General features: G+C 37.8%; 2 protein-coding genes across 3 annotated transcripts; both read right to left on the bottom strand.

Moving 5' to 3' along the window:
- Positions 1-6,914: 6,914 nt before the first annotated feature.
- On the bottom strand, positions 6,915-11,471 carry tnni2a.2 (troponin I type 2a (skeletal, fast), tandem duplicate 2). 2 transcript variants are annotated; one of them, XM_039648003.2, is made up of 7 exons: positions 11,399-11,471; positions 9,100-9,128; positions 7,873-7,909; positions 7,641-7,769; positions 7,477-7,566; positions 7,224-7,400; positions 6,915-7,140 (listed from the first exon to the last, which is right to left on the bottom strand). In XM_039648003.2, the coding sequence occupies exons 2-7, from the start codon at positions 9,105-9,107 to the stop codon at positions 7,045-7,047; spliced, it is 537 nt and encodes a 178-aa protein (XP_039503937.1). In that variant the 5' UTR covers positions 9,108-9,128; positions 11,399-11,471; the 3' UTR covers positions 6,915-7,044. The 2 variants fall into 2 exon arrangements, with proteins under 2 accessions (XP_039503937.1, XP_088984047.1); XM_089127921.1 differs by lacking the exon at positions 11,399-11,471 and having other exon boundaries at positions 6,918-7,140; positions 9,100-9,232.
- A 1,249-nt stretch (positions 11,472-12,720) lies between these two features.
- Positions 12,721-14,253, bottom strand: tnni2a.1 (troponin I type 2a (skeletal, fast), tandem duplicate 1). Its single transcript, XM_039648002.2, has 6 exons — positions 14,214-14,253; positions 14,007-14,043; positions 13,797-13,925; positions 13,619-13,708; positions 13,355-13,531; positions 12,721-13,055 (listed from the first exon to the last, which is right to left on the bottom strand). The coding sequence occupies exons 1-6, from the start codon at positions 14,219-14,221 to the stop codon at positions 12,960-12,962; spliced, it is 537 nt and encodes a 178-aa protein (XP_039503936.2). The 5' UTR covers positions 14,222-14,253; the 3' UTR covers positions 12,721-12,959.
- Positions 14,254-19,054: the final 4,801 nt, after the last annotated feature.

The raw sequence follows: 19,054 nt of genomic DNA, 5'->3' as shown, positions 1-19,054 counted from the left end.
AGAGCTGAGATATCGAAACTCAAAATTTCGACCCGAAAAAAAAAACGACAGTGTTACCCCTTACGTTTTGTTTTTTTTTGGGTGAAAAATTAAGTTTCTCCAATCTTCTCGAAACTCTGGATTCTGATAGAGGGCACTGAGACTTACACCTGAGTGCAAAAATGGAGGCTCTAGACCCTTCCAGAGCTGAGATATCGAAACTCAAAATTTCGACCCGAAAAAAAAAACGACAGTGTTACCCCTTACGTTTTTTTTTTTTGGGCGAAAAATTAAGTATCCCCAATCTTCTCGAAACTCTGGATTCTGATAGAGGGCACTGAGACTTACACCTGAGTGCAAAAATGGAGGCTCTAGACCCTTCCAGAGCTGAGATATCGAAACTCAAAATTTCGACCCGAAAAAAAAACGACAGTGTTACCCCTTTCGTTTTTTTTTCATTTTTGGGCGAAAAATTAAGTTTTTCCAATCTTCTCGAAACTCTGGATTCTGATAGAGGGCACTGAGACTTACACCTGAGTGCAAAAATGGAGGCTCTAGACCCTTCCAGAGCTGAGATATCGAAATTCAAAATTTCGACCCAAAAAAAAACGACAGTGTTACCCCTTTCGTTTTTATTTCATTTTTGGGCGAAAAATTAAGTTTCTCCAATCTTCTCGAAACTCTGGATTCTGATAGAGGGCACTGAGACTTACACCTGAGTGCAAAAATGGAGGCTCTAGACCCTTCCAGAGCTGAGATATCGAAACTCAAAATTTCGACCCCAAAAAAAAACGACAGTGTTACCCTTTACGTTTTTTTTTTCATTTTTGGGCGAAAAATTAAGTTTCTCCAATCTTCTCGAAACTCTGGATTCCGATAGAGGGCACTGAGACTTACACCTGAGTGCAAAAATGGAGGCTCTAGACCCTTCCAGAGCTGAGATATCGAAACTCAAAATTTCGACCCGAAAAAAAAAACGACAGTGTTACCCCTTACGTTTTGTTTTTTTTTGGGTGAAAAATTAAGTTTCTCCAATCTTCTCGAAACTCTGGATTCTGATAGAGGGCACTGAGACTTACACCTGAGTGCAAAAATGGAGGCTCTAGACCCTTCCAGAGCTGAGATATCGAAACTCAAAATTTCGACCCGAAAAAAAAAACGACAGTGTTACCCCTTACGTTTTTTTTTTTTGGGCGAAAAATTAAGTATCCCCAATCTTCTCGAAACTCTGGATTCTGATAGAGGGCACTGAGACTTACACCTGAGTGCAAAAATGGAGGCTCTAGACCCTTCCAGAGCTGAGATATCGAAACTCAAAATTTCGACCCGAAAAAAAAACGACAGTGTTACCCCTTTCGTTTTTTTTTCATTTTTGGGCGAAAAATTAAGTTTTTCCAATCTTCTCGAAACTCTGGATTCTGATAGAGGGCACTGAGACTTACATCTGAGTGCAAAAATGGAGGCTCTAGACCCTTCCAGAGCTGAGATATCGAAATTCAAAATTTCGACCCAAAAAAAAACGACAGTGTTACCCCTTTCGTTTTTTTTCGTTTTCGGGCGAAAAATTAAGTTTCTCCAATCTTCTCAAAACTCTGGATTATGATAGAGGGCTGTGAGACTTTGACCTGAGTGCAAAAATGGAGGCTCTAGACCCTTCCAGAGCTGAGATATCGAAATTCAAAATTTCGACCCAAAAAAAAAACGACAGTGTTACCCCTTTCGTTTTTTTTTCGTTTTCGGGCGAAAAATTAAGTTTCTCCAATCTTCTCAAAACTCTGGATTATGATAGAGGGCTGTGAGACTTTGACCTGAGTGCAAAAATGGAGGCTCTAGACCCTTCCAGAGCTGAGATATCGAAACTCAAAATTTCGACCCGAAAAAAAAACGACAGTGTTACCCCTTACGTTTTTTTTCATTTTTGGGCGAAAAATTAAGTTTCTCCAATCTTCTCGAAACTCTGGATTCTGATAGAGGGCACTGAGACTTACACCTGAGTGCAATAATGGAGGCTCTAGACCCTTCCAGAGCTGAGATATCGAAATTCTAAATTTCTACCCGAAAAAAAAAACGACAGTGTTACCCCTTTCGTTTTTTTTCGTTTTTGGGCGAAAAATTAAGTTTCTCCAAACTTCTCAAAACTCTGGATTATGATAGAGGGCTGTGAGACTTTGACCTGAGTGCAAAAATGGAATCTCTAGACCCTTCCAGAGCTGAGATATCGAAATTCTAAATTTCGACCCGAAAAAAAAAACGACAGTGTTACCCCTTTCGTTTTTTTTCGTTTTTTGGCGAAAAATTAAGTTTCTTCAAACTTCTCAAAACTCTGGATTATGATAGAGGGCTGTGAGACTTTGACCTGAGTGCAAAAATGGAATCTCTAGACCCTTCCAGAGCTGAAATATCGAAATTCTAAATTTCGACCCGAAAAAAAAAACGACAGTTTTACCCCTTTCGTTTTTTTTTCATTTTTGGGCGAAAAATTAAGTTTCTCCAATCTTCTCGAAACTCTGGATTCTGATAGAGGGCACTGAGACTTACACCTGAGTGCAAAAATGGAGGCTCTAGACCCTTCCAGAGCTGAGATATCGAAATTCAAATTTTCGACCCCAAAAAAAAACGACAGTGTTACCCCTTTCGTTTTTTTTTCGTTTTTGGGCGAAAAATTAAGTTTCTCCAATCTTCTCAAAACTCTGGATAATGATAGAGGGCTGTGAGACTTTGACCTGAGTGCAAAAATGGAGGCTCTAGACCCTTCCAGAGCTGAGATATCGAAACTCAAAATTTCGACCCCAAAAAAAAACGACAGTGTTACCCCTTACGTTTTTTTTCATTTTTGGGCGAAAAATTAAGTTTCTCCAATCTTCTCGAAACTCTGGATTCTGATAGAGGGCACTGAGACTTACACCTGAGTGCAAAAATGGAGGCTCTAGACCCTTCCAGAGCTGAGATATCGAAACTCAAAATTTCAACCCGAAAAAAAACGACAGTGTTACCCCTTACGTTTTTTTTTTTGGGCGAAAAATTAAGTATCCCCAATCTTCTCGAAACTCTGGATTCTGATAGAGGGCACTGAGACTTACACCTGAGTGCAAAAATGGAGGCTCTAGACCCTTCCAGAGCTGAGATATCGAAACTCAAAATTTCGACCCGAAAAAAAAAACGACAGTGTTACCCCTTTCGTTTTTTTTTTCATTTTTGGGCGAAAAATTAAGTTTCTCCAATCTTCTCGAAACTCTGGATTCTGATAGAGGGCACTGAGACTTACACCTGAGTGCAAAAATGGAGGCTCTAGACCCTTCCAGAGCTGAGATATCAAAATTCAAAATTTCGACCCAAAAAAAAACGGCAGTGTTACCCCTTTCGTTTTTTTTCGTTTTCGGGCGAAAAATTAAGTTTCTCCAATCTTCTCAAAACTCTGGATTATGATAGAGGGCTGTGAGACTTTGACCTGAGTGCAAAAATGGAGGCTCTAGACCCTTCCAGAGCTGAGATATCGAAACTCAAAATTTCGACCCGAAAAAAAAACGACAGTGTTACCCCTTACGTTTTTTTTTTTCATTTTTGGGCGAAAAATTAAGTTTCTCCAATCTTCTCGAAACTCTGGATTCTGATAGAGGGCACTGAGACTTACACCTGAGTGCAAAAATGGAGGCTCTAGACCCTTCCAGAGCTGAGATATCGAAACTCAAAATTTCGACCCGAAAAAAAAACGACAGTGTTACCCCTTACGTTTTTTTTTTTTTTTGGGCGAAAAATTAAGTATCCCCAATCTTCTCGAAACTCTGGATTCTGATAGAGGGCACTGAGACTTACACCTGAGTGCAAAAATGGTGGCTCTAGACCCTTCCAGAGCTGAGATATCGAAACTCAAAATTTCGACCCGAAAAAAAAACGACAGTGTTACCCCTTACGTTTTTTTTTTTTTGGGGCGAAAAATTAAGTATCCCCAATCTTCTCGAAACTCTGGATAATGATAGAGGGCACTGAGACTTACACCTGAGTGCAAAAATGGAGGCTCTAGACCCTTCCAGAGCTGAGATATCGAAACTCAAAATTTCGACCCGAAAAAAAAAACGACAGTGTTACCCCTTACGTTTTTTTTTTTGGGCGAAAAATTAAGTATCTCCAATCTTCTCGAAACTCTGGATTCTGATAGAGGGCACTGAGACTTACACCTGAGTGCAAAAATGGAGGCTCTAGACCCTTCCAGAGCTGAGATATCGAAACTCAAAATTTCGACCCGAAAAAAAAACGACAGTGTTACCCCTTACGTTTTTTTTCATTTTTGGGCGAAAAATTAAGTTTCTCCAATCTTCTCGAAACTCTGGATTCTGATAGAGGGCACTGAGACTTACACCTGGGTGCAAAAATGGAGGCTCTAGACCCTTCCAGAGCTGAGATATCGAAACTCAAAATTTCGACCCGAAAAAAAAACGACAGTGTTACCCCTTTCGTTTTTTTTTTTGGGCGAAAAATTAGGTATCCCCAATCTTCTCGAAACTCTGGATTCTGATAGAGGGCACTGAGACTTACACCTGAGTGCAAAAATGGAGGCTCTAGACCCTTCCAGAGCTGAGATATCGAAACTCAAAATTTCGACCCGAAAAAAAAACGACAGTGTTACCCCTTACGTTTTTTTTTGGGGGGGCGAAAAATTAAGTATCCCCAATCTTCTCGAAACTCTGGATTCTGATAGAGGGCACTGAGACTTACACCTGAGTGCAAAAATGGAGGCTCTAGACCCTTCCAGAGCTAAGATATCGAAACTCAAAATTTCGACCCGAAAAAAAAAACGACAGTGTTACCCCTTACGTTTTTTTTTTTTGGGCGAAAAATTAAGTATCCCCAATCTTCTCGAAACTCTGGATTCTGATAGAGGGCACTGAGACTTACACCTGAGTGCAAAAATGGAGGCTCTAGACCCTTCCAGAGCTGAGAAATCGAAACTGAAAAATTCGACCCAAAAAAAAAAAAATGACAGTGGTACCCCTTTCGTTTTTTTTATTTCAGGCGAAAAATTAAGTTTCTCCAATCTTCTCAAAACTCTTGATTCTGATAGAGGGCCATGAGACTTAAACCTGAGTGCAAAAATTGAGGCTCTAGACCCTTCCAGAGCTGAGATATTGAATCTCAAAATTTCGACCCGAAAAAAAAAAACGACAGTGGTACCCCTTTCGGGGGTTTTTTTCGGGTGAAAAATGAAGTTTCTCCAATCTTCTCAAAACTCTGGATTCTGATAGAGGGCCATGAGCGGGTCCGAGCGGGTCTCGAACCCGGGTCTCTGGCGTGAGAGTCAGGCACTCTAACAAGGAGGCTAAGGACTGCAGCCTCTAGAGTCTGTCGCTAGAGTGCCTATTTAGATCAGGGGAGCCAGCTAGTAGTTGCTGTGCGAGTAAACCTCACTCCCCTTATCTCAATAGGCACTCTAGCGACAGACTCTAGAGGCTGCAGTCCTTAGCCTCCTTGTTAGAGTGCCTGACTCTCACGCCAGAGACCCGGGTACGAGACCCGCTTGGACCTGCTCATGGCCCTCTATCAGAATCCAGAGTTTTGAGAAGATTGGAGAACCTTATTTTTTCGCACCAAAAAAAAACGACAGTGTTACCCCTTTCGGGTTTTTTTTTGTACGAAAAAATAAGTTTCTCCAATCTTCTTGAAACTCTGGACTCTTATAGAGGGCCATGGGACTTAGACCTGAGTGCCAAAATGGAGGCTCAAGACCCTTCCAGAGCTGATGTAACCCCTCCACCCGGGTCCCACTCGACCCGCTTTGAGCGGGTCTCGAACCCGGGTCTCCAGCGTGAGAGTCAGGTACTCTAACAAGGAGGCTAAAGACTGCAGCCTCTAGTGTCTGTCGCTAGAGCGCCTATTGAGATCAGGGGAGTGAGGTTTACTCGCACAGCAACTACTAGCTGGCCTCCGTTACACTGAGATATTTATAATGGCATATATGCTACGTGGGATCTCAATATCTCAACTCTGGAAGGGTTTAGAGCCTCCATTTTTGCACTCAGGTCTATGTCCCATGGCCCTCTATCAGAATCCAGGGTTTCAAGAAGATTGGAGAAACTTATTTTTTCGCACCAAAAAAAAAAACCGACAGTGTTACCCCTTTCGTTTTTTGTTTTTTTTTTTGTGCGAAAAAATAAGTTTCTCCAATCTTCTTGAAACTCTGGATTCTGATAGAGGGCCATGGGACTTAGACCTGAGTGCAAAAATGGAGGCTCTATAAATATCTCAATATCTCAGCTCTGGAAGAGTCTAGAGCCTCCATTTTGGCGCTCAGGTCTAAGTCCCATGGCCCTCTATCGGAATCCAGAGTTTCAAGAAGATTGGAGAAACTTATTTTTCCACACAAAAAAAAACAAAACGAAAGGGGTAACACTGCCGGGTTTTTTTTGTGTGCGACAAAATAAGTTTCTCCAATCTTCTTGAAAGATTTTTTTGACCGATCAGCCTGTGTCATCTAGAGATTCATGACAGAACTTTGTATTTATTTATTTAAAAAGGAAGGAATCTTACCTTGATGATGAAACAACAAGCAGCAGTTGGTTTAGAATTGGAGTTAGTTATACTGAATAAGAGTTTAGAAACAGTTCTGTGTGTAAAGTCAAAATTAAACCTTATTGCTTCTTTCATATAAAATAATGCTTGGTGGGACTTTGAGATAAATACCAGTAAAACTGGTATCAGGTGGTTTGAAGATGGAAAAATGTGAGGGCTTGGTCAACTGAAACTGAAAAAATTTAGTAAATACAATTTTATTTTTAACAACATTCACAGATGTTTAATTTGCGTTAAGCTATAGTCTTTTGTCTACTAAAAAGTAAAAAGTGTTTTGATTCCATGTTAATTAAAGAAATTTAAGATTACAGTGATGGCTAAATTATAAAAAAAAGAAAATTAAAAGAAAGCACAGAGCAACAATTATTATAGTTGGGTTGTTTATTTAGAAAACGTATGATTCTGGCAGACAGTCAATGTGTGGTATTTCAATGGACTATATTATCATTTTATTTAGATCCAAGTCTTGAAATGATCACAGCGGATTACTCATAAATGTCTTCAAGATTCAGTTTCAAACATCTTCTTCCTGCCACCCATACCAGCCTTATCCTCAATGTTCTTACGCCAGTCTCCAACATCACGCAGTTCCTTATCCTGTAAAAAAAAAGGGGGTTTTCAGTGACCTGGAAGTTGTCTGATCACCTAAAAATGAAAATGTGGTCCTCTTTTGTAGTCACCTCCTCTTTGACCTCCTTCTTGACTTGTTTCAGGTTGGCTCTCAGATCCATGGAGACCTTGTGCTTGGAGCCCAGAAGAGCCTGAAGCATGGCGTCAGCAGACATGCGCACTTTCTTCAAAGGAGGCTTCTTGAACTTGCCTTTCAGGTCAACGATCTTGATATTTAAGTCTTTGACCTAAAACACACAAATAATCTCACAGCTGACCACATCGACGATGGACCACATAGAAGATGCACAAGAAACATCTTACCTCATTAACGACCATGATGGCTTTGTGCTCAAGAATATATCTCTCCTCATCAATAACATCGATTTTTTCATGTAACTCTTTGCAGAGCGCCTGTTGGCAGAATAAAATTCACGCTAAAGCTTTGAACTTAAAACCTTCTAGAAGTAAAGATAACCAGATTGGACCTGTAGTTCTTCTTTGGAGCTTGGACATGAAAACGGAGGACAATGTTCTTCCATGTATCTTATCCTCTCGTCCTCCTTCTCGATTTTCTCCGCTTCTAGCAAGTCTTTTGCAACCACGAGCATCAAGCTCTACAAGAAAATGTGATTAATTGAGAATCTTAGTATTCTTACAATGTTTAATGGTTGGTTTAAATTGTTGGTTTGGTTCAACTGATAAAACACAAGCTCTTACCTTCAGGCTGTGTTTTTTACTACTAGACATTCGTTTTCTAATGAAGAGGAGAAATAGGGACATATTTTACATTAGGATATTCACCTCTGTATTGTGCCATTTACATAGACAAATTACCACTTGTTCTACACAATACAATAAGTTCATAAAAATTAATTCAGGAGCAAAACAGAACCCTTTTTAAAACATTTTTAGCCTTAGAGCCCATCCACACAGAATGCAGTTTTAATTGTTTCTCGAAACATGCATTGCTGATGGGGTGTCATGTTAAAATGTGTCCTACATTCTGACACTGTGCTTTGCCTCGCATAAAATTCTTAAGGCTAGAATCCACTAGATGACGTTTAAAATCTGAACAGATCTTAAAACACTAGGCATCACACACTTGCTGACTTTGTAAATGGCCACAGAGAAAAACTGGGCATTATATACTAAACGACTTACACGCTACCAGACTTTCAAGTCTTTCAAACTCGCACAGAAACATGTTAGGAGATCCATGAAAATGTGGGACAGATTTACTAACAGCTTCCGCCAATGCAAACCCTCTTTTGGCGTTAAAAACTACCATCAGGATTTACTAAAGAGAAAAATCTGCGAAAAAAGACACAACACAGCTATTTTTGAGGCTGACCTTATTGCATATGCCTTTAAAGAAGTTTCCCTTGGACTCTATAGACTCTTCCCTGGGAGGAGAGTATTTTAAAGAATCATGCAAGGTGATTTACTAAAGTTTGCACTAGTCAATCTACTAGTATTTGCACCATTATTTAACCCCTAAAAATCATGTCTTTACCAAGAGCAGCTCAAATAGCTTTTGGTTCGAGTACGTTGGTCATTATGAAAATGACCAGGCTGCGTCTGTGTTCTTTTATTTGTGCTTCGTCAGTAGATCCAAGATCTTTCCACTCCCAACAACACACACTATGCGATCCATCAACTATGACTTCCCAATACATGTAGACTTTCATCAACAAGGACAGTCTCACCCAGACTGCAAATCAAGCCAAAAATCTGTGCAAACGTCACTAGTGCGTTCCAGCCTTTAGTTTCTGATTAAGAATTTTTTTTATATTGATAGAATGTTAGCCATTGAAAACATAAAATATTTGCATTCTTTACTAAAGCTGGTTTATCTTTTCCGTTTCCTCTGAGAAACTTTGCGTTTCCTGGTAAAGAACAGGCACTGGTATATTCTTCAAAATAATGAATGGATTGTATACTTACTCAGACATTTTGGAGAGTGTTCTTTACAACTTTGACAGGAAGAGAAAAGAGAAATGCATTAGAAGCCAAAAAATACACTTTACGCAAGTATGAGAACACAAATGTTTCTTGGTACACAAGCAACATTGCCACAAAGGGCTCTATAGCATGCATTCGTACAAACTGTCTTCCACTGTCATGGTGGAGCAGCAGTGATGAGAAATTTAAACTGTCGACAGCACTGATCAATTAAAGCATCACCCCCCCCATCAACACCAAGTATATCTGTCCAACAACCTCAGGTTAAGGATTCATTAAAGCCCAAGGCTCGTTTCTAGCAGAGTTTGAACCTACAACCTTTCAGCAACCACTGCAAGTGGACATGATGCACCAAATAGAGTGCCGAAGTGATGACGTCACTTTGCAGGACAACTCGGAAGCTAGCGCCGCATGGGTTCCCTCGGTCGAAAAGCAATGCATTTTCCCCATAGGCTTTTGGAAAATCACAAAAAATAAGATCTGTGTTTAACAAAGGGTTGTGACCCTTAAACGTTTTGTCTAGCAAGATAATCTTTACAAGTTCATCCAAAATTTATACATTTTGAAGCCTATATAAAGATTTTAAAAAACACAATCAGACACAATAAAGTTTAAAAAAAACATAAGCAGGTTATAACTGTGTGTTCTATGTCATAGATCAAAACGTGAAAATATTTAGAGGCTTTGTACACCACAGACCTTATTTCAGGTGATTTAGCAAAAACCCATTCAAAAATCCCATAGGCTTTCGAGCGAGGGAACCGTAATGCTAAAATGCTAACTCACTTCCGCATTTTGTCCTACAGAGTCACGTCGTAACTTCGGCACTCTATTCATAGACCGGGGTTCCTGGAGAGCCACTGCCCAGCAGAGTTGATCTCCAGCCTTAATCAAAGACACCTGAACACGATAATCAATGTATTTAGGGTTACAGGTTGAGTTAGATCAGGGTTTGATGATTTAAACTCTGCAGGCCAGCGGCCATCCAGAGATGGATTTGAGAAACCCAGCCATTGACATTCTGATCATATGAGCTTTTTTTGCATTACCCTTAATGTCACCACATGGTCCCCTAGCCTCTTTGACTCATCCGAGAGGATTTTCTCTAGGAGGTCACTGCAATATGATCTCAAGGCCAGAACATCAGCTGCAAACACAGCCCCATACTCAAGAGCATCTCTGGGATGTCAAAGATATGACAACACAGCTCTCCTTTATTCCCAGCTAAACAACTGTCTCAAATGTCTTTCTTAATATACTCCTCCTCTGAGAGACAGACGGGACTAACTGGCTAACCGATGACAAACCGATTGACTTATTTGGTACACTTAAATGGACACTTAATGCCTCAATGACATACTTAGAAAGCTGTGAAGACAACAGTCAGGTCACATATTTATCTATTTGAAGAAGGACTATTCTAAGTAGCCTTAAGGTGAATGAGGACGCATTTTGCAAAAGCATATGGCAGAATAGATCATAGTCTAAATGCATTAAGTGTCTTCTTGTGTGAGGGTTTAGTAAAAGAACAACTTAAGAACTCTTAAAAGTCAAGACTAATCAATTCTCTGAGGAAAAATATGCATATTCCAGAGCTTCCAGATGGTTAAGGCATTTTAAACCATTACACAATGTACAAGAATTACTAAGTCTTTGTGAATAGACCGCATTGTCTTTCAGATTCAAAAGATTATACGAAGACAGCATCGTAGATCAGTTGTTGCTAAGGAGGACCACAAGAAAGTGTTGACAGGTGGAGTAAGACTTAAGGATCAGTCTCATATTTATGCTCATGTCGGTGTTCACTTTCAAATGGCAGTAAACTGACATCAGCAGACAGTATATCAAACCTGACTTCCCCCTTCAAACGATTTCTCTTCTTTTTAGCATTGTGTTTCCAGAAGGAAAGACTTCAGTTAAAATCAAAAAACAAGAAACGCCAATAACGCCATTTAAGAAATCTAAAATCGCCAATAATGATCATAAAATGTTATGACGACTATTTGAAGATATTTTCACAAATAATTCAAAAATCAACTTGGTCTAAATGCCCAATAGCTACAAAACTATCCAAACAACAGTGCAACACAGAATCTACGTATACAGTACATACATGATCTTTGCAGATGCCTTCTTAACATAGCAAACTAAAAAGAAGAACCAATCCCCATGACAACCTCCTCCATCACATCTATTATCAATCCCACAAACTACATTTTACAACTTCTAACAAATATCTACAAAAAAATGAAAGACAATGAACCGAGGGAACTGCTCTCACCCTTCTCGAAGAACAGAGGAACGTCTTCTAGGGACAGATGGTTGTCAAACCGAGACACAGAGAGCAGACATGCAAGGGAGATATATATTGCATTCTCTGATCTCTCTGCAAATCCATGGTTTCTCTTTATGGAAGTGGATTACCTACCAAACCAATGAGCTGACAAGGTCATGAAATACGGCACGATCCCTCCTTCGCTGTGCCTTCAGTATAAATATCCTGTCCTTCAAGGTAGTTATTCTTTTATTCTAAGAATGACTTTCTCACAAAGACATATTTGATTCATAATCATTTATATCCATCCATCCATTGTTTCTATCTATCTATCTATCTATCTATCTATCTATCTATCTATCTATCTATCTATCCATCCATCTATCTATCCATCCATCCATCCATATCTATCCATATCCATCTATCTATCTATCTTTCCATCCATCCATCCATCCATATATATCTATCCATATCCATCTATCCATATCCATCTATTCATCTATCTATCCATCCATCCATCCATCCGTATCTATCGATCCATATCTATCTATCTGTCCATATCTATCCATATCTGTCCATATCCATCCATCCATCCATTTCTATCTTTATCTATCTATATCCATCCATTTCTATCTTTATCTATCTATCTATATCCATCCATATCTATCTATCTATCCATCCATCCATCCATCTATCTATCCATCTATCCATATATATCAATCTATCCATCAATCCATCCATCTATCTATATCTATCTATCCATATATATCTATCTATCCATCTATCCATCCATCTATCTATCCATCATCTATCTATCCATCCATCTATCTATCTATATCTGTCTATCCATCTATTAATCATCTATCTATCCATCCATCCATCTATATTTATCTATCTATCCTCCTATCCATATCTATCTATCCATATCTATCCACATGTATCTATCTGTCCATATCCATCCATCCATCCATCCATCCATCCATCCATCTATCTATCTATCTATCTATCTATCTATCTATCTATCTATCTATCTATCTATCCATCCATAAATAAAGAATGCATTTCATAATGCGATTTACCTTATGTTTGTGTGTTCAGCATCATCTGTGTTTCTGGATATCTGTTTCTCACAGGTGCCAGGAAGGCGTCACTGTTACCTGTTATATTTAATCATAATAAAAAGTATGTTATAACCTTTTACTTACTCATTAACCAATAATACAAACTGACAATAAATACCTACTTGTTCCACAGATTGGTGAAGAAATAGTATTTAAACAAAACTGGTTATAAAGTGGTTTATGGATCAAAATAAACACAGACCATCATTCCTGCTTAAACGTTTTAATGAGTGTGTAAGACATCGATACATGGTTGAGAATGCACATTTCAGGTCCAATATTGAAAAGTGACCACATTTACTCTCCCACAATATAGCAAATGTAAATGGATGTGTTTAAAGAACAGTTTCTCGCACATTTAAGACAAGGCCCATCATGATTGAGCAGCACATTGAACTTCAAAAAAACAAAAACTTAAATTAAGCCTTAAAAAAGTACAACTATATTTAAGCCTCAGTTTCAAACATCTTCTTCCTGCCATCCATGCCAGACTTGTCTTCAATGTTCTTACGCCAGTCTCCAACGTCACGCAGTTCCTTATCCTAGTATGAGTAAAGATAAACAAGATTTAGTCAGTGAGCCAAAAGATTTATATTTCTTCATTTAGCTGACGCTTTTATCCAAAGCGACTTACAATTGCTATATATATCAGAGGTCGCACGCCTCTGGAGCAACTAGGGGTTAAGTGCCTTGCTCAGGGACACATTGGTGTCTCACAGTGGATTTGAACCCGGGTCTCTCACACCAAAGGCATGCGTCTTATCCACTGCGCCATCACCACCCCAGATCAACATCTTAGTTCAAAACTCTTTTAGACAAAGCAGTAACATGAACTGCTCACCTCCTCTTTGACCTCCTTCTTGACTTGTTTCAGGTTGGCTCTCAGATCCAGGGACACCTTGTGTTTGGAGCCCAGAAGAGCCCCAAGCATCTGATCGGCAGACATGCGCACTTTCCTCAGCACGGGTTTCTTGAACTTGCCCTTCAGGTCAATAACTTTGATGTTCAGGTCCTCGATCTACAATCAGTTAGTGAGGGTTACCGACATAGAAACTACAAGATAAACCACAGATTGGATTGTAATATAATTTAGATGACATCTTACCTCCTTTGCACACTTATTGACTTTCATTTCCAGGTCATATCTCTCCTCGTCGGTTACATCAATTTTGTGGTGAAGCTCCCTGCACAATTCCTATGAACAATTTGTTTTATTTTATCCACTTTCATTAAATGTCCTCTAAGATGTCAAGCACATATTTATGGATTATTTATTATTATACCTGTAATGCCTGCATGGATCCAGGTAGAGACAGAGGCTGGCAGGTTTCTGACATGTATCTCTTCCTCTCCGCCTCTATGTCCTTTTCTTCCTGTTCCAGTAAACCTTTAGCGATAGCAAGCATCAAGCTCTGGGACACAGAGAGGCAGGGTGTCATTAATAATCATGAATTGTCAATAAAAAATTAGTTTTATTTGAAATCACACTGTACCTTTAGATGGTGCTTGCGACTCGAGGACATCTTTTTCCTGCGGTGTTTTGAAAATGTGAGATCAGTCAAAAACATTGTGTAAAGCAATAACTAACAACCATAAGACACTATTATTTTATACTCAACAAACACAAACGTAAAAATATGCTACCACAGCAAACAAAGATTATGATCATCTAAAAAGGGGAATTAAGAATAGTTACTTACTCCGACATCTTGCCTGAATTTTACTCTTAGCCCCCTGTGAAATAATACACACTTTACAATTAATAAAGCGCTGGTCAAATTACAGTGTGTAATTAAATTAATAATGACTATTTTTATCAGCAAGGAAAAAGGACTGTGCATGGACTATTTAAAATGTGCTTTGTTAATGTTTAAGTTTGTATGGTTTAATAATAAAAAAACATGAATGCATGCACATTTTTATTCTTTTCTCATCATTTATTCAATTATTGATTCATTCACTTTAATACGATTGTTCAATATAACAACTACTGTAAAAGAAAATAATTGTAATTTAAACTGTAAAAATTGGTTAACAGAAAGCTTATGTACTATATATAACTGTGATATAATTTTACTGTTAAAAACCATAAAATGTACAGTTTTTTAAAGTTAAAAAGAACAACTCATTGTATAATTTACAGTGAAAAAACGTAAATTGACATTCCCACAATTCCCTGTGTGACACTTCACTTTTTATGAATTTTTGTTGAAATAACTATTATTCCTCATAATTTTCTTTTCTTTTTTTGTACATTTATATTTTAATAAATATAAATGGGTTTTATATTACATTTACTGTGGTTAAATGAATGTTTATTGCATTTTTTTTTTTTAAATTTCATGTTACCATGGTGGTGTGTAATGTTTGTGTGAATTGGTTGTCAATGTATTACAATGGTACAAATCAGATATCAATACTTCAATGGGTTGGTATATTAACAATATATCAGATAAATTATCTGAGATAATGAAATACAGTTTATTACTGTAAATTTTAAGTTAAGTCTGTAAGACCAATAACGCTACTACCGTATTTTTGATAGTAAAGTTATATTAGCTGTAAGAATCACACGGTGCATAAAATGCAATAACAAAAGTCTTAATTTGCCAAACAGCATGATAATACAGGAAACAAAACAACTACTTCAACACAAATGACATGGGACAATGAACACAGGTCACTAAGGGTTTAAATGCAGAGTGTGACGCGCAGGGTGGGCTGAGAGCCGTGGGAATGGAGCGAGTTGATCGCTCACCAGTTCACCTGCCTCCTTCTTCCCTAATAAACAAACCTTGTTACACTGATTAATCAACAGAACTAAGGCTGTGTGTCCACCAAAGCATTGTTCAGAATATTTACAATGGACGGGAACAATGAACAGAGGAAAGTAAGTGTTTAAATTCACAGACAGATTAATCAACAGAGCTTAGAACAGGTGAGGAACTAATCACCAGGAACACAGACGAAACGAAAGCAAAACACAATGAAACTGAGCAGACTTAAACATAACCCTGACATTTATAATATAATCATCATTGTGTTCAAATACGGTAAGGCAGTGGTGGAGTCTTCTGGTCCAAAGTGAATCATCTGCTATTTTTGGGCAGAAGGTATAAGTTTTCCATCTCCTGAGATCTTCTGTGCTAAGCCTGTTTCTGGGTGATCATCAAAACCTTGACCCCGCCTCCATTCCTTCCCTTCCAATCATCTGCAACTGATCCAACGCAATGTTCAAATCATGACATCAACTTTTTCCACTTAAACCCCTTTCTTGTGGTTTTAATTTCCATTTATTAAAGGCTGAGCCTAAGCAAATGATTAAAATTAATTTATTTCCAATGAAATAAATGACTTTTTTTCCCCACTGGATGAAAATTCTATAATTTACTAACTCACATATATTATATTATAGTTTAAATAAATGTGTACATTAAATTTCATTTAATATTTACAAAATAAATGTCCCTAATAGGATAACAAGTATATAATAATTAGTTAAAAACGGAGCAACTGTCTATCTGTGTCGGGATTACTCTTAGAATCTAAGTATGACAATGAGTACCATTGTGATAATGTGAGTAAATATGTAGTAAAGTCCTTTACATTTGAACAATGCTAATACCCCAGATTTAAGCCATAGCATCATTGTCTAAAGCACCAAAGGGATCCCTAAGGTTCATTTTAGACTCGCCAGCTGAAGTGTTAGTTATTTATTTTAAGATTTGGTCTTGACAGCAAGATAAACATTGGCATATCACCCTCTAGTCCTAACAGCCGCAACGAATCAAGTTTCAAAATCTCAAATCAACACATTATCTTTCATCGACCAAGTGTGTGTCAAAATACATAGCGATTTTTCAGTAGCAGTTTTTTCAGATTCCCAACAAGAATACAGATTTAATGTTCCATGACAAATACCAATAAAACAAAATAAAACCAGGTTGTTGATTTCCCAACAAATCTATCCAAGTCTGAACAAACATTTCTTAAATGCTCTGAAAAATGATATCATGCACAAACTACGTATCTCAATTTGTGCTTATAACTGAAACAATAAAAAATAAACACCTTTCAAATGCATCACAAATTGCTTAATTTGGTTAAAATATTAAATCTGTCAATGGCAAAAATGTATACTGTGCAGTTGGTCAAGATTCACACAGATGCTGTTACAACATTACCAATAAGATAATGAAATAGAGAAAGCAGCATCTCACCTTTGAGCTGAGGCACACGCAGACGAATGGAGGAAGAACTGGGTCTCTGCAGGGAGCGGGCATCATCAGAACTATATATTGTATTCCCCCATGACCAAGGAAATCCCATCTCTCTTTTTATGGTAGTAGATCCATTCAGAGAACCAATAGAAAACACACACACCTGAAACACAATATCAAATCCCTCACCTCCACCCGAACCCCGTCCATATAAATAACTCCTCTTTAGATTGTGCAATTTATTTTTAATCTAACAAACTGAAGCCCACACACAAGGCAGCGTTCATTAACAGTTTGCTTAGTTAATAAAAAATGCATTTGCAAAAAATAAAAACTATTGTATTACATATTCTATAATATTGAAAATATTTAATGTGCACAAAGGAATACTGCGATTTGTTCTGTTTCTCGACTTTCCGAGGAAAGCGTGTCTAGAAAGACAGAAACTTTGAGGCGTAACAGATTGTACTTATGTTTCCAAACAGCTGCTCTGGTGCTGATGGGTACCTGGGACTGGTCCACCCCAAGGCACTCAAATATAGGGGCGTAATTGGCACAGCTGTCAAGCAAAGAGCATGATAAGCATCTGAAAATATGCAAATTAAGGAATAATAATGATTTCCTGTAGATGATGGGTTTCTCTAATGAAGAGGAAAAATATATATTTCGTTCTTTAAAGAAACTGTCAAATTAGTGTCAACTGAAAAGAGAAAATTCTCATTTAATAATGTAATAATACAATTGATATTCACTAACTCTTTCATAATATTACCTGAATGATCAATACAATATAATTGACTCTTTATTACGGTTTTTCTCCATTGGTTTGGCTCATTTCTTGAAACAGAAATTACATTCTCAAACCTCTAAGATCATTTGGCAAAACAGTCTTACAGTTCAGCACAAGACTAGCTCATTTGCAAAAGCTCAAAACAGTTCACTCATGCTTCAAAACTAAATTCATTTCCCATATAAAGAGTCAGTGGCACAAAAATGGCAAGGATCCTTCTCAATAGCTTTGGCTCATTTCTTGAAACGGACCGGACGTTCTCAACACTTTTGGTGCTTTTGCCAAAATAACGTGGATGGCTCGGCACAACACCTGCAAAAGCTCACACATCTCCCAAAACAGTTCACTCATGTGTCAAAGCTACATTTCCTTCTCATTTAGCGCAGTCTCAGTTATATGACGTCTTGGGACAACTTTTGACCATACGTCAACATCCGCCTTTTTAGGGTACCCTTAAACGTCAGTTAGATGACGTTATCGGATCCTAACCCTACCCCAGACCTAAACATACCCCGTCACCTAACCGACGTTAACCCTCTGGGGTTCTTCGGGTCAATAATGACCCGAAGCGTTTAAATAAAAAAATGTTAAAAATCGTAGCTTCATCGGAATGGTCCGAAAGTTGGTGACTTCAATGGTACTTGGTATATAAACACGCCAAGAAATTGGGGATTTGAAAAGTCTAAGTGGTCGTAAAAAAATAGTCACACTCAGGACCTTATGAGCATAGGAAATGAATAGGAAATTGGCAAAAATGTGAAAATACTGAGTTTTCTTTGTGCGTACAATCTACAAATCAGCAACGATCCTGAAAAAAAGCACACAACAGTGAAGGGGTGAATGAATCTGTAAAACATCAAGAGTGCAAAACAGACACAAACACACCTTTATACACAAACACACCAAAAAATTCAAATTATACATGCGTTTTGCATTTTTAAAAAGCTAAGATTGTCCACGAGATGGCATCCATCTAATTTCAAAAATTGCTTTTATGAGGCCTAGGCTTGACTCCAAAATGAAATACAGCTTTAAAAAAAAAAAAAAAAAAAAAAGTAAACATTTTTTTCTATTATATTCAATGGGGTCATAATTATTGCATTAATACTAATTATAAATTTTTGTATTTTTGAAATTTTCTCAAAACACCAAAAAAAGAAAAGAAAAAATATTATAAAAAAAAACAAGTAAAAAAAATTATGATTTTCCTTTTTAAATATGAACAATTGTGTATAAAACTGAATTTATTTATTTTTTTGGATTTTAGGGTAAGAGTAGCCTCCAAGATTTGACATCACACATTGCACTCATACTGCCAAGGAATTGTACCCATTATGATTCACACACATAATGTATATTCCATACATCAAAGAGTTAAAAGAAAATACATTCTCAAAGCAACATGGACACACCTCCAATCTCCAAAATATACTGCTGGCCAGTACTCCAGTACCCCTATGCAGAGGTACTACAGGGGGTATCTGACAGAAACGGGAGGGGGAAATCATCAATGACTAGACTTACTGAAATG

Source organism: Pimephales promelas, chromosome 25 (genome assembly GCF_988280905.1).
Source record: "Pimephales promelas chromosome 25, fPimPro1.hap1.1, whole genome shotgun sequence".
NCBI lineage: Eukaryota > Metazoa > Chordata > Actinopteri > Cypriniformes > Leuciscidae > Pimephales > Pimephales promelas.
This window is presented reverse-complemented; position numbering and strand designations above follow the sequence as displayed.